At 41.9% G+C, this 13,726-nt stretch overlaps 1 protein-coding gene across 5 annotated transcripts in view; it reads left to right on the forward strand.

Annotated features, from left to right (window-relative positions):
* The window catches only part of RIPK1 (receptor interacting serine/threonine kinase 1), a 48,479-nt gene that overhangs the window by 30,275 nt on the left and 4,478 nt on the right, over positions 1-13,726 (forward strand). For 3 of the 5 annotated variants that reach the window (XM_054493451.2, XM_054493450.2, XM_063665772.1), the window contains 4 exons: positions 6,653-6,743; positions 7,923-8,492; positions 10,385-10,447; positions 13,255-13,407. In XM_054493451.2, the coding sequence (XP_054349426.1) occupies positions 6,653-6,743; positions 7,923-8,492; positions 10,385-10,447; positions 13,255-13,407 (877 nt within the window). The remainder of the gene's footprint in view (positions 1-6,652; positions 6,744-7,922; positions 8,493-10,384; positions 10,448-13,254; positions 13,408-13,726) is intronic. The other 2 variants (XM_054493454.2, XM_054493453.2) reach the window with 1 other exon arrangement.

Below are 13,726 nucleotides of genomic sequence, written 5' to 3' on the forward strand. Positions count from 1 at the left end.
ATTGGAAAATATAGGAGAATTTGTCCATATCCTCAGGGTAGGGGATCCTCAACAGTATACAAAAGCATTAGCTGTAGTGGTAAGAATTGATAAATTTTAAAATTTATAAAATTTTAAATGAACGTTTAAAACAAATTTATAAATGAATTCATTGTAAAATTCTATAAATTATTTATAAATAAATTTATACATTTATAAATTTATAAGATTTTTAAATGAATGTATACATTCATTTTAAAACTTTTATTCATCAAAATAAACCATTAAGAGAATGGAGGCAGGGCGTGGTGGCTCATGCCTGTAATCCCAGCACTGTGGGAGGCTGAGGTGGGAGGATCGCTTGAGGCCAGGAGTTTGAGACTAGCCTGGGCAACATAGTCAGACCTCCTCTTTACAAATAATAATTAAGAAATTAGCTGGGCATGGTGGTGCACACTTGTGGTCCCAGCTACTCAGGAGGCTGAGATGAGACGACTGCTTGGGCCCGGGAGGCTGTGCCATTGCGCTCCAGCCTGGGTTACTGAATGAGACCCCATCTCCAATAAATGAATAAATAAATAAATAAATAAATAAACAAACCAGTCACAGAATGGGAGAAGTGCAACACACACGTAACTGACAAAGGACTTGAATACATAAAATCTAGAGAAATTTTATAAATCGGAAAGGAAAAGATATGCAACCCAGTTAAAACAGGGATGAGATAGCTGAATGGGCACTTCACCAAAGAGAATAAATACACCAAAAAAAATGCACAACTTTACTGGTAATTAGAGAAATGCAAATTAAAACCACAATAAGATAATATTATGTGTCTAAACATTGGCAAACATGGCAAGGCTTTTCTAAACAACATGAAATAAATCCAAATAAACAGTGAAATGTGTTTATGGGTGGAAAGACTTGACATACTAAAGCTGTCTATTCTCCCCAACATCATTTATAAAAGGAGTGCAATCCTAATTAAAAGCACAACCAAATTCTTTATGGAATTCAACAAGCTGACTCTTAAGTTTGTGTGAAAGAAAAAATTGTACAAAGATAGCTAAGAAAATTCTGAAGGAGGAGATCAGAACAGTGTAGACTACAGCAAGGATAATCAAATAGATTAATAGAAAAGGTGAGTCTTTGCAGGTTGGGTTTTCCAGAAGCAGCCACTGAGTTGGAGATTGGGGTGCAAGGAAGGAGTGGGAAGCAGGAATGAGCAGAGGAAGAAGTCAGAAGGCAACGAAGCCTGACAGAGAGCTCTGGCAGCGGGGAGCACTGAGCAAATGCCCCTCAGGCTTGTCCCACGTCAGACTGAAATGGCCAAGGCTTTATCCCCTCGCCTTTCTCAGTCACTTGCTCAGAAGGGGAGTACCTGGAGCAAAGGAGTTCACAGCTGCAGGCTGTTTGTTCACTCAGCTCCTTGCAACAGGGCAGCAAATCCCTCCTTGAGGGGGAATCTGAGAGGCCCATCACTGTGTCTACCACAAAGTCCAAAATCAATCCATGTACGTTTCTTAAGCTACACACAAAATTTGCAAGGTATAAAGAAAAAGATTATTGTATATGACTTCATGAAAATGGAAAGGTAGTTGAAAAGGAGAAATTGTGTTTAGCAAAGGATTAATATCCAGAATATTTAATAGAGTGCCTACAAATAAAAAACAAAAATAGGCCGGGTACGGTGGCTCACGCCTGTAATCCCAGCACTTTGGGAGGCCGAGGCGGGCGGATCACGAGGTCAGGAGCTCAAGACCATCCTGGCTAACATGGTGAAACCCCATCTCTACTAAAAATACAAAAAATTAGCCAGGCGTGGTGGCAGGCACCTGCAGTCCCAGCTACTTGGGAGGCTGAGGCAGGAGAATGGTGTGAACCCAGGAGGCGGAGCTTGCAGTGAGCTGAGATGGAGCCACTGCACTCCAGCCTGGGTGACAGAGCGAGACTCCGTCTCAAAAAAACAAACAAACCAAAATGAAAAATAATAGACAAAGAACATGGACAATTCAAAAAAGAAACTGAACAACATACTTCAGAAAAGATATTTGGCCTTGCCAACAGAGAAAGGCAAAATGAACCCATTACAATTTTTCATCCATTAGATTGAAATTTTTGAAAGATTAGTGATACAGGGTGTTGGTGAAAATGCAGAATAACAAGCAGTCTTCTGCAGTATTGGTAAGAGTGGCGAAGTTTATTAGAAGGTGAGGCACCCAACAAACTCCACAAGCCCATAAGTTTGGCTGCAGTTCTACTCTCAGTAACCTATACCGCTCACGTGCACTCAAAGATGTAGTTTCCATTCTTTGCACCTTAGTTTATAAGAGTGAAAAATTAGAAACAACTCAAATGTCCATAAGTAAATGCCCTAAATTATGATTCATCTAAACTACAGAATACTAATAGCCATTTAAAAGAAAGAGGTGGAAACTAACATGTAATGATATAGAAAGATCTTCAAGATTAGCTGTTAGTGAAAAAAATAAGTCACAAAACAATACTTATAGTGTGGTCCTTTTAATGTTAAAGATATATATATATATATATATATAGGCCGGGTGCAGTGGCTCATGCCTGTAATTCCAGCACTATGGGAGGCTGAGGTGGGCAGATCACTTGATGTGAGGAGTTGGAGACCAGCTGGCCAACATGGTAAAACCCTGTCTCTACTAATAATACAAAAAAACACTGGCCAGGTCTGGTGGTGCATGTCCGTAATTCCAACTACTTACGAGGCTGAGGCATGAGAATTGCTTGAACCTGGGAGGTGAAAGTTGCAGTGAGCCAAGATCGTGCCACTACACTTCACCCTGGGCAACAGAGTGAAACTGTGTCTCAAATATATGTATATATTTCTGGAATGTGTGTGCAAATTCCTAGAGAGAGAATAAGAGTGATATGCATCACACTCTGCATAAGGCTTACCTCTAGGGAATGGAAGAGTAGGTGCTGAAGGAATGTTTGAGTGTTATTCTATGTGATTCTGCATTGTTTGAATCTTTGGGGGGGTTTTTTTGTTTTCTTTTTGAGACAGTCTTACTCTGTCACCCAGGCTGGAGTGCAGTGGCACAATCTGGGCTCACTACAACCTCCACCTCCCGGGTTCAAGTGATTCTCGTGCCTCAGCCTCCCGAGTAGCTGGGATTACAGGCGTGCACCACCACACCCAGCTAATTTTTTTGTACTTTTAGTAGAGATGGGGTTTCACTATGTTGGCCAGGCTGGTCTTGAACTCCTGACCTCAAGTGATCTGCTCGCCTTGGCCTCCTAGAGTGCTGGGATTACAGGTGTGAGCCACCACACCCAGCCTGTTTGAATCTTTCAAAAGGACTTTGTACTTAACATGTTTGTGTAATAAAAATAACTATAAAAAGAAAATCAATTTTATAAAATTAAAATAACAAAAATACTTTTCATATTAGGCCAAGCGGGGTGGCTCATGCCTGTAATCTCAGCACTTTGGGAGGCTGAGGTGGGTGGATTTCTTGAGGCCAGTTCAAAACCAGCAACATGGCAAAAACCGATCTCTACAAAAAATACAAAAATTAGCCAAGCGTGGTGGCGCATGCCTGTTGTCCCAGCTACACAGGAGGCTGAGGTAGCAGGCTCTCTTGAGCCTGGAGGTCGAGCCTGCACTCTAGCCTGGATGACACAGTGAGACTCTGTCTCAAGAAAAAAAAAAAAAACAACTTTTCATATTAATTAAAAACAATAAACATACAGCTGGGTGAGGTGGCTCATGCCTGTAATCCCAGCTCTTTGGGAGGACAAGCTGGGAGGATTGCTTGAGCCCAGGAGTTGGAGGTTTCAGTGAGCTATGACCATGCCACTGCACTCCTGCCTGGGTGACAGAGGGAGATTCGATCTCTAAAAATAAACATACAAAGAGACAAAAACAATATACAGAATGCTACAGAGTGTGAACATAATTAATACCCTCTGTCATTCTCCCCTAGATCATGCATGTATTCATTTAGCTAATATTTTTGACCACCTATTTATATAGCAGACAATCTGTTAAGAGCAAAATACAAATAAAACTAGGAAACAAAAAAAACTTGAAGGAAAAATACCAAAGTGTTAACATTTTATCTTTGGGTGTATGGCAAAACTATGGATAGGTTTTAAGAATATATAATTTTCTGTATTTTCTATAATGAGGATTATTGCTTCTATAAGGAAAAAGATTTTTACTGTGGCAAAATATACTTAACATAAAATTCTCTATTTTAACCGTTTTTAAGTGAACAATCCAGTGGCTTTAAGTACATTCATAATGTTGTGCGGCCATTAGCACTATCTATATCTAGAACTTTTTTATCATCCCAAACTGCAACTCTGTACCTGCTAAACGATAACTCCCCATTCCTCCCTCTCCCAGCCCCTGGTAGCTTCTATTCTGTTTTCTGTCTCTGAATTCTAGGTAACTCCTAGCAAAAGGATCACACAATGTATTTCCTTTGGAGTCTGCATATTTCACTTAGCATAATGTTTTCAAGGTTCATCTGTTTCATAGCATGTATCAGAATTTCATTCCCTTTTATGGCTGAATAACATTTCATCATATGGATATACAGGTTGAACATCCCTAAACCCAAAATCCAAAATTCAAAATCCTCCAAAATCTGAAACGTTTTGAGTGCCAGCATGATGCCACAAGTGGAAAATACCACACCTGACACCTTTGCTTTCTGATAGTTCAGTATCCTCAAACTTTGTTTCATGCACAAAATTATTAAAATATGGTATAAAGTGACCTTCAGGCTATGTGTATAAGGTGTATATGAAACACAAATAAACTTCATGTTTAGACTTAGGTCCTCTCCCCACGATCTGTCATTCTGTACATGCAAATATTCCCAAATTGGAAGTAATCCAAAATCCAAAACACTTCTAATCCCAAGCATTTTGGATAAGGGATACTACACCTGCACCATATTTTGAGTTCCTGCCTTCAGTTCTTTGGGGTATATATCCAGGTGTGGAATTGCTACATCATATGGTAATTCTATGTATAACTTTTTTTTTTTTTTTTTCTGAGACAGAGTCTCACTCTGTTGCCCAGGCTGGAATGCAGTGGCACCATCTTGGCTCACTGCAACCTCCGCCTCCCAGGTTCAAGCGATTCTCCTGCCTCAGCTTCCCGAGTAGCTGGGATTATAGGCATACACCACCACGCCCAGCTAATTTTTTGTATTTTTAGTAGAGATGGGGTGGTTTCACCATGTTGGCCAGGCTGGTCTCAAACTCCTAACCTCAGGTGATCTGCCCACCTTGGCCTCCCAAAGTGCTGGGATTACAGGCGTGAGCTACCATGCCCGGCCATGTTTAACTTTTAAGAACTGTTAAATTGTTATACACAGTAGCTACACCATTTTATATTCCCCACCAGCAATGCACAAGGATTCTAATTTCTCCACCATCTTACCAACACTTTTTATTTATCATTTTTATATTATAGTCACTCTAAGGAGTGTGAAAGTGTACCTCATGGTGGTTTTGACTTGCATTTCCCTATGACTAATGATGTTGAGCATCTTTTCATGGCTTATTGGCCATTTGTATATCTTCTATGGAGAAACTGCTATTCAAGTTCTTTGCCCATTTTTGAATTGGGTTGTTTGGTTTTTGTTGTTGAGTTGTAGGATTTTTTTTTTTATGTTCTGGATTTCATCCGTTTTCAGATATACATTGTTTGCAATTTTTTCCCCATTATTTTATTTTATTTATTTATTTATTTTGTAGACAGAATCTTGCTCTGTTGCCACCCAGGCTGGAGTGCAGTGGCGGAATGTTGGCTCACTGCAACCTCTGCCTCCCAGGTTCAAGAGATACTCCTGCCTCAGCCTCCCGAGTAGCTAGGACTACAGGCACACACCATGCCTGGTTAGTTTTTGTATTTTTAGTGGAGACAAGGTTTCACCATGTTGGCCTGGCTGGTCTCGAACTCCTGACCTCATGTGATCCACCCGCCTTGGCCTCCCAAAGTATTTTTTCCTTATTCTGTGGGTTATCTTTTTACTCTTTTCATAGTATCCTTTGATGCACAGAAGCTTTTAATTTTGATATATTATTTTTACTTTTTACTTTTGTTTGTGCTTTTGTGTCATAACCAAGAAATCGCTGCCAAGTCCGATGTCATGAAGCTTTTTCTCTGTGTTTTCTTCTAAGAATTTTTGTGGCACTAGCCCTTAAATTAAGTCTTTGATCCATTGTGAGTTAATTTTTATATGTATGAAATAATTTTTATATGTATGAAATAAGGGTCCAACTTCATTATTTCATATGTGTATATTCAGTTTTCCCCATCGAATGGTCTTGGCAACCTTGTCAAAAATCAATTGGCCGTTTATAGGAGGGTTTATTCCTGGGCTTTTCATTCTGCCCCACTGGCATATGTGCCTGTCTTTATGCCAGTACCACACTGTTTTGAATACTGTAGCTTTGTAGTAAGTTTTGAAATCAGGAAGTGTGAGTCCTACAACCTTGTTCTTTTTAAAGATCATTTTGGCTATTTGGGAAAAACATTAATTTAAAAAAATTACTACTTGTAAGATCTATGTGAAATTTCTACCTTCTGAAAATATGAATTCTTCTTGTTAAAATTTTCTGGGACTCAATATTTCCTGCTGTTCACTAAAGTGTGTATTTATGCTCTTAATTATAGAAAGAGTATTCAAACGAAAATGCAGTTGTGAAGAGAATGCAGTCTCTTCAACTTGATTGTGTGGCAGTACCTCCAAGCCGGTCAAATTCAGGTAAATTACACTATGGTCAAAATCTATTCATTTATTTGTTTGGTTACTCATTCACTCCACTCTCTAAAAGACTATTCAGGACCATATGGGAAACAGAAGAAACTATAAAAGTGAACACCTGCCTTACAGGAATTTATAATAATATTCGAGAGTCAAGTTACATGTATTTGAAATATGAAATAACAGTGTGCTCACCAGTCATAGAGTGTTCTGAACAAAAGGCCTAATATATCTGATGGGGAGAAGTGACAGTTCAGAAGAAGGAAGGGGACAAACGTGAGAGCAAAGTCCCTGAGGAGCTCGGAGTGACTTAGAGCCAGGATACAAGCAGAGAGTCTGGTCTCAGGTCAAGTAGGGATACTTTTTTCACTGTAACAAAAGGGATGGCAGAGTATAGGATACTGAAGCCGCTTAGCTACCTGATCTGTGGCTAATTACTTAACCTTTTCTAAACTTCTCCCATCAAAACATAATTGCTCCTCCTCTCATAGGACTCTTCAAGAATGAAAGAATTCATGGGACGTGCTTAGGACAGAGCTGCTGCAGATCTTTTTTTTTTTTTTTTGTTGAGACAGAGTCTCTCTGTCACCCCGGCTGGAGTGCAGTAGTGTGTGATCTTGGCTCACGACAACCTCCGCGTTTCAGGTTCAAGTGATTCTTCTGCCTCAGCCTCCCAAGCAGCAGGGATTACAGGCATGCACCACCGTGCCTGGCTAATTTTTGTATTTTCAGTAGAAACGGAGTTTCGCCATGTTGGCCAGGCTGGTCTCGAACTCCCGACTTCAGGTGATCCGTCCGCCTCAGCCTCCCAACGTGCTAGGATTACAGGCATGAGCCACCGCACCCAGCCGCAGATCTTAATTTCCACCTGAATCGCTCCAAGGAGACAACTACCTTTCTGCTCCAAACCAAGTCCCTTTTTTCCTTGATCATCCCTGCAACAGCCGCTTTTCTCTTGCTTGCTATACTTTTCCTAGTACTCTCTCACTGCCAGCGAGGAGCTCCTATTATTATTTGTAAAGCTTGTGGGAAGAGGACCATCTCCTAAATGCTTCGGACTGGTCTCGTACTTGTTTTCTGTGTGTTACTTTGAGATACAGATTCATGACGGCGCTCAGATTTTATTTTACTTTTTAATGTTTCATGAAACCCATTCTAATGTTGATCATTTCTTCTCAGCCACAGAACAGCCTGGTTCACTGCACAGTTCCCAGGGACTTGGGATGGGTCCTGTGGAGGAGTCCTGGTTTGCCCCCTCCCTGGAGCACCAGCAAGAAGAGAATGAGCCCAGCCTGCAGAGTAAACTCCAAGATGAAGCCAACTACCATCTTTATGGCAGCCGCATGGACAGGCAGACGAAACAGCAGCCCAGACAGAATGTGGCTTACAACAGAGGGGAGGAAAGGAGACGCAGGGTCTCCCATGACCCTTTTGCACAGCAAAGACCTTATGAGAATTTTCAGAATACAGAGGGAAAAGGCACTGCTTATTGCAGTGCAGCCAGTCATGGTAATGTAGTGCACCAGCCCTCAGGGCTCACCAGCCAACCTCAAGTACTGTATCAGAACAATGGATTGTATAGCTCACATGGCTTTGGAACAAGACCATTGGATCCAGGAACAGCAGCTCCCAAAGTTTGGTACAGGCCATTTCCAAGTCGTATGCCTAGTCCGTATAATATCCCAGTGCCTGAGACCAACTATCCAGGAAACACACCCACCATGCCATTCAGCTCCTTGCCACCAACAGGTAAATGGGTCTTCGATAGTCACAATCTTGTCTTTTTTTATTTTTCAGAAGATAAAGCAACCAAGCAGCTCTATTATAGATTGTGGGTTACAGTGGGAACAGAGGGCATCGTCAGCTGCCAGATGCAAATTGCCCCTGTGGACTGGACTCCGCCAGACCACTTGGTCTGGGAGTATTTCTTCTGGGGCTAGGAGTCGTCACAGATGCCTGCAAGCGTCGGGTTACAGGTCCTTGTGAGTGGCAGGCGTCTTTGACTCTAACCTGGAGTGCATAGTAGTCCTATTTCACCCAATCTCTGATAAACGGGAAGTTATCTGCTTACTTGCTTGTACCTTGCTTGCTGCTTTTTGAAGGTAAGAAATCAGTCTTGGATATTTTTGTTTCTTACCTTATATAGCTCAAAGACTACCATTAGTGATGAAAAATTTTCTTTTAACTCCCATATCTCTATCAGGTGAAGTAAAAGGTAGGTGATAGTAGTCACTGGCAGTCTAGAATGGAAGTGATTTAATGTAATATCCAGCATTTTAATCAAATAATACTCACCAACATCACCTTAACTACCTGAACGGCGTCTACCAATGATACCCACAGGTGTCCTGGAGATCTTGAAATCATCTCAGGTAGAGGAAGCTTTGAGAACCACAGAGCTTAGTTACATTTTCTTTCAAAAGGCCAAATTCTCCAAAAACGTCCTATGCAAACATCCTCGATTTTTTCCATAGGTTTTATGAGAAGATCTGTAGAATGCAAAATATTGGAGTAGACATTAAGCAGTATCCACGTCATGTATAATCCTATGAGCAGAATGTCCTTTTGTTTCCTTCATGTTGGGGATAAAATTTTTTATTAGTATTGCCATATCATTTTATTCATTCATGATTAAGTCAATAAAAATTTCAGCTGGGGGCCATGGTTGGCCAGGCGTGGTGGCTCATGCCTGTAATCCCAGCACTTTGGGAGGCTGAGGTGGGTGGATCACTTGAGGCCAGGAGTTCGAGACCAGCCTGGCTAACATGGCGAAACCCTGTCTCTACTAAATAATACAAAAATTAGCCGGGCGTGGTGGCACATGCCTTTAGCCCCAGCTACTAGGGAGGCTGAGGTAGGAGAATCACTTGAACCCTGGAGACAGACGTTGCAGTGAGCTGAGATCATGCCACTGCACTCCAGCCTGGGCAACAGAGTGAGACTGTGTCTCGAAAAAAAAAAAAAAAAAAAATTCCACTGGCTGGGCACAGCGGCTCACGCCTGTAATTCCAGCACTTTGGGAGGCCGAGGCGGGAAGATCACGAGGTCAGGAGATTAAGACCATCCTGGCTAACACTGTGAAACCCCGTCTCTACTAAAAATACAAAAAATACAAAAAAAATAGCTGGGCATAGTGGCATGCGCCTGTAATCGCAGCTACTCGGGAGGGTGAGGCAGGAGAATCACATGAACCTGGGAGGCAGAGGTTGCAGTGAGCCGAGATCGCACCACTGCACTCCAGCCCGGGTGACAGAGTGAGACTCTGTCTCAAAAAAAAAAAAAAAATTCCACAACTCTTCCCACTTTGTGCCATGCAGTTCTCCAGGCACTGGAGCTATAACTGAACAAACAGCCTGAGTGAGTCCCTTCCCTCATACAGTTTAAATCCTAGTGGACAGAAGGCAGACCCTAAACCAATATTTAATGTGTCGTTTTTTATCTTTTTTCTATATGAGCAACCCAAATACTCTATAGTTTAGTGCCAGAAATCTCTTTCTGTTTTCACTCTCGCTCTGGTTCCTGGTTCTGCCCGTGACAGATGTACAGGGATGCAGCTTCTTCGGGATTCTGAGATGCTTTCAGTGGGGAAGGGGCACTTGGATCTATAATAAATATTAGAATTTTCTGTGTTTTGCTCCCAGAGATGACCCTGCCAAGTACTGAGCTAGTAAATGAACACGCCGAGTTTTTCCTTGCAAATTTCAGTAAGTCTTCTGCTTGCTTTTGTTATCATCAAAAAGTCCTAACTCTGTACCAAAATGTGAGTTTTCTAATTTGCCATACCACAGAAGAAGGGTGTGTGTATCCAGTAAGTACAAAAGGAAAATAAATGTCTTCCTTTCAGTGAAAGAGCTCTTAGACCCACTGCTTTTTATTCACGGTGCTGCTTGAAGTGAGGTTAGAAAAGGAAAGCTTACTGGGCTAAGAGTCAGGAGACCCAGGTCTAGTCCTGCTTGTGCCAGTCACTATATGGGTGACTTTGGGAAAGTCGTTTGCCTCTCCAGAGTTCATTCTCCTCAATTATAAATGAAAATGTTACAACTGAAAATTTATATATTGTAAGCTCTAGTATGTTTCTAATATTGCATTAGTTTCTCCACTTCGTAACTTTCATGGTTTTTCCAGTGGCCAGATTTGGGCGGAAAGCACTGATTCAAGAACACAAATTTCCAAGTAGAGAGGTGCAGGGTAAATAAACCTCCATGTAAGCCCGTGGTGAGCGCAGACTGTGAGCGACAAACAACGGTGTCAGTGTAAGCTGGAGGTGGTGGGCCAGGAGGATTAAACAGGGTAAGGCAGCTTAGCACTGTGCCTGACGATGCGCAGAGTAAGTGCTTAGTAAACGGCAGCTGCTGTTATTAGCACTGTTATTATCATTGTTAACAAAGAACACCTAGACAGCCTTGAGCACTGGAAGGCACCTCAGAGACTGTCACGGGTTCCTTGCTAGGATTCCAAGGACCCCAGTTTCAGCAGCTTCACAAACACCCTGCATTGCACACAGATGGCGTGTGTGCGCACATCCTATATTTCTTACACCTTTCAGTAGAGAGGGTCTCTAGTTTCCTTGGCTTCCTCAGAGAAAATGTAACAAATGAGCATGGTGCCTGGTCCAGAGGGCGGCCTACCTTAGGGCCAGGTGTGCTGACGGAAGTACCTTGAGCTGATACTCATTTCCCTCCCTCCTCAGAACTGTCTTCTCAACCACCTTCTCTCTCCTACAAATATATTATGCCAAGTGCTCTTTAGGGACAGTACCGACACTTGACAAATTCAGCTCAGCATGAATGTCATTGAGCCCATGGCCCGTACCAAGGCCCGGGCTAGCGAGTGTAAGGAATACAAAAACAAGTGGGTGTGGTCGCTGCCCTCTTGGGACTCACATTCTAGTGGAGAAGTCAAAGAGACCCAGCTCGGATACAGAGCGGCGCAGGGCAGAGTGCTGAGTCTAGGATTACAGTGCAGGCTCATGGAAGGAGGTGGAATTTGTGCTGGGCCTATGTCAGAAACTCACAAGCAGGGAGAAGCACGTGGGGAGGTCAGCAGTCCAGGCAGAAGCAGGAGCATCATGTCAGCAGATCAGTGGGAAATCTGGTGGGACTGGAGTCTCTGGAGTGGAGACAGAGGAGACAGTGAAAGGAAGATCAAAGACAAGAGGTTAGGGCAGAGCTGTGGCTAGCTTCTGAATACTGAACCTGAGAGGTTTGAGTTTATCAGGTAAAGGAGGAGGACCCTTCACAGATGTTGTTCAGAGTTGTGGGATCCTGCTGGGAAGTGTGGCTGAGCTTTGCTGTGTTGTTCATCCACTTCTGTTTTCTGACTTGGTATTAGCCACATTTTTTTATGGTAAAATTCAAAAACATACAATTTACCATTTTAACCATTTTTACAGTGGCATTATCTAACATTCACATTGTTATGCAACCATCACCACCATCTATCTATATAACTGTTTTAATCTTGCAAAACTAAAAACTCTGTATGCATTAAACACCAACTCCCCAGTTCCCCTCCCAGCCCCTGACAACCGCCATTCTACTCTCTGTTTCTGTGACTGACTATTCTAGGTACCTCATATGAGTGGAATCGTGCAGTATTTTTCTTTGTGGCTGGCTTCATTCACTTAGGAAATGTCCTCAAGGTTCATGCATGTTGTAGCATGTGATGTGATTCCCTTCCTTTTCAAGGCTGACTATTCCATTGTGTAGCTAGACCACAGTTGGGTTATCCACTCGTCTGCTCATGGGTGCTTGGCTTACTTCTACCTTTTGGCTATTGTGAATAATGCTGCAATGAACACATGGGTAGAAATATTTCTTCAAGACCCTGTTTTAGTTCTTTTGGGTATATACTCAGAAACGGAATTGCTGGATCATATGGTAATTCTATCTTTAATTTTTTTGAAGAATCACGATTTTTTTTTTTTTTTTTTTTGAGACAGACTCTCATTCTGTCGCCAGGCTGGAGTGCAGTGGCACGATCTTGGCTCACTGCAAGCTCCGCCCCCTGGGTTCAAGTGATTCTCCTGCCTCAGCCTCCTGAGTAGCTGGGATTACAGGCGCCCACCACCACTCCTGGCTAATTTTTGTATTTTTAGTAGAGATGGGGTTTCACCATGTTGGCCAGGCTGGTCTCGAACTCCTGACCTCAGGTGATCACCTGCATCGGCCTCCCAAAGTGCTGGGATTACAGGCGTGAACCACCGCACCCGGCCCACTATACTCTTTATAGCAGCGGCTGCACCATTTCACATTCCCACCAGCAGTGCACAAGGGCTTCATTTTTTCCACATCTTTGTCAATATGTGTTATGTCTTTTTTTTTTTTTTTAATCGTAGGCATCCTAATGGGTATGAGGTGGTTTAGCCAGATTTTAAAGAAGAAAAGTTTAAAGGGTGGCATAGGATAATTAACTTAATGTTTGGGATAAAGCCCTGCTTTTTTGCCATGCTGTATTTTTTTCTCTTGCTTTTGATCTAGAATTACTTACCTGTGTGTTTCTCTCTATTCAGATGAATCTATAAAATGTACCATATACAATAGTACTGGCATTCAGATTGGAGCCTACAATTATATGGAGATTGGTGGGACGAGTTCATCACTACTAGACAGCACAAATACGAACTTCAAAGAAGAGCCAGCTGCTAAGTACCAAGCTATCTTTGGTAAGATACCCTGGAAGGACCCAACGCCTAGCAACCTTGAACTTTCTTACTTGTGAGAAGGACATAGTGGAATCTTAAAATTTCTCTGATAATTCTTCTTGAAAGTTTTCTCATGTTACTTCTGCAAAATATCTTTGTAATTTCCATATAATTCCTTTGTCATTTATTTTTAATATGGAGATAATCACAGTATTTAATTTATGGATTTGTTGTGAAAATTAAATGAGTTGATATGTATAAAAAGCTTAGAACACTGCCTGGCACATAGTAAGTTCTATAAAAAGTGTTAAACTTTCATCATTATCATCAGTATTACTTC

The sequence above is a fragment of the Pongo pygmaeus genome, chromosome 5 (assembly GCF_028885625.2).
Source record: "Pongo pygmaeus isolate AG05252 chromosome 5, NHGRI_mPonPyg2-v2.0_pri, whole genome shotgun sequence".
NCBI lineage: Eukaryota > Metazoa > Chordata > Mammalia > Primates > Hominidae > Pongo > Pongo pygmaeus.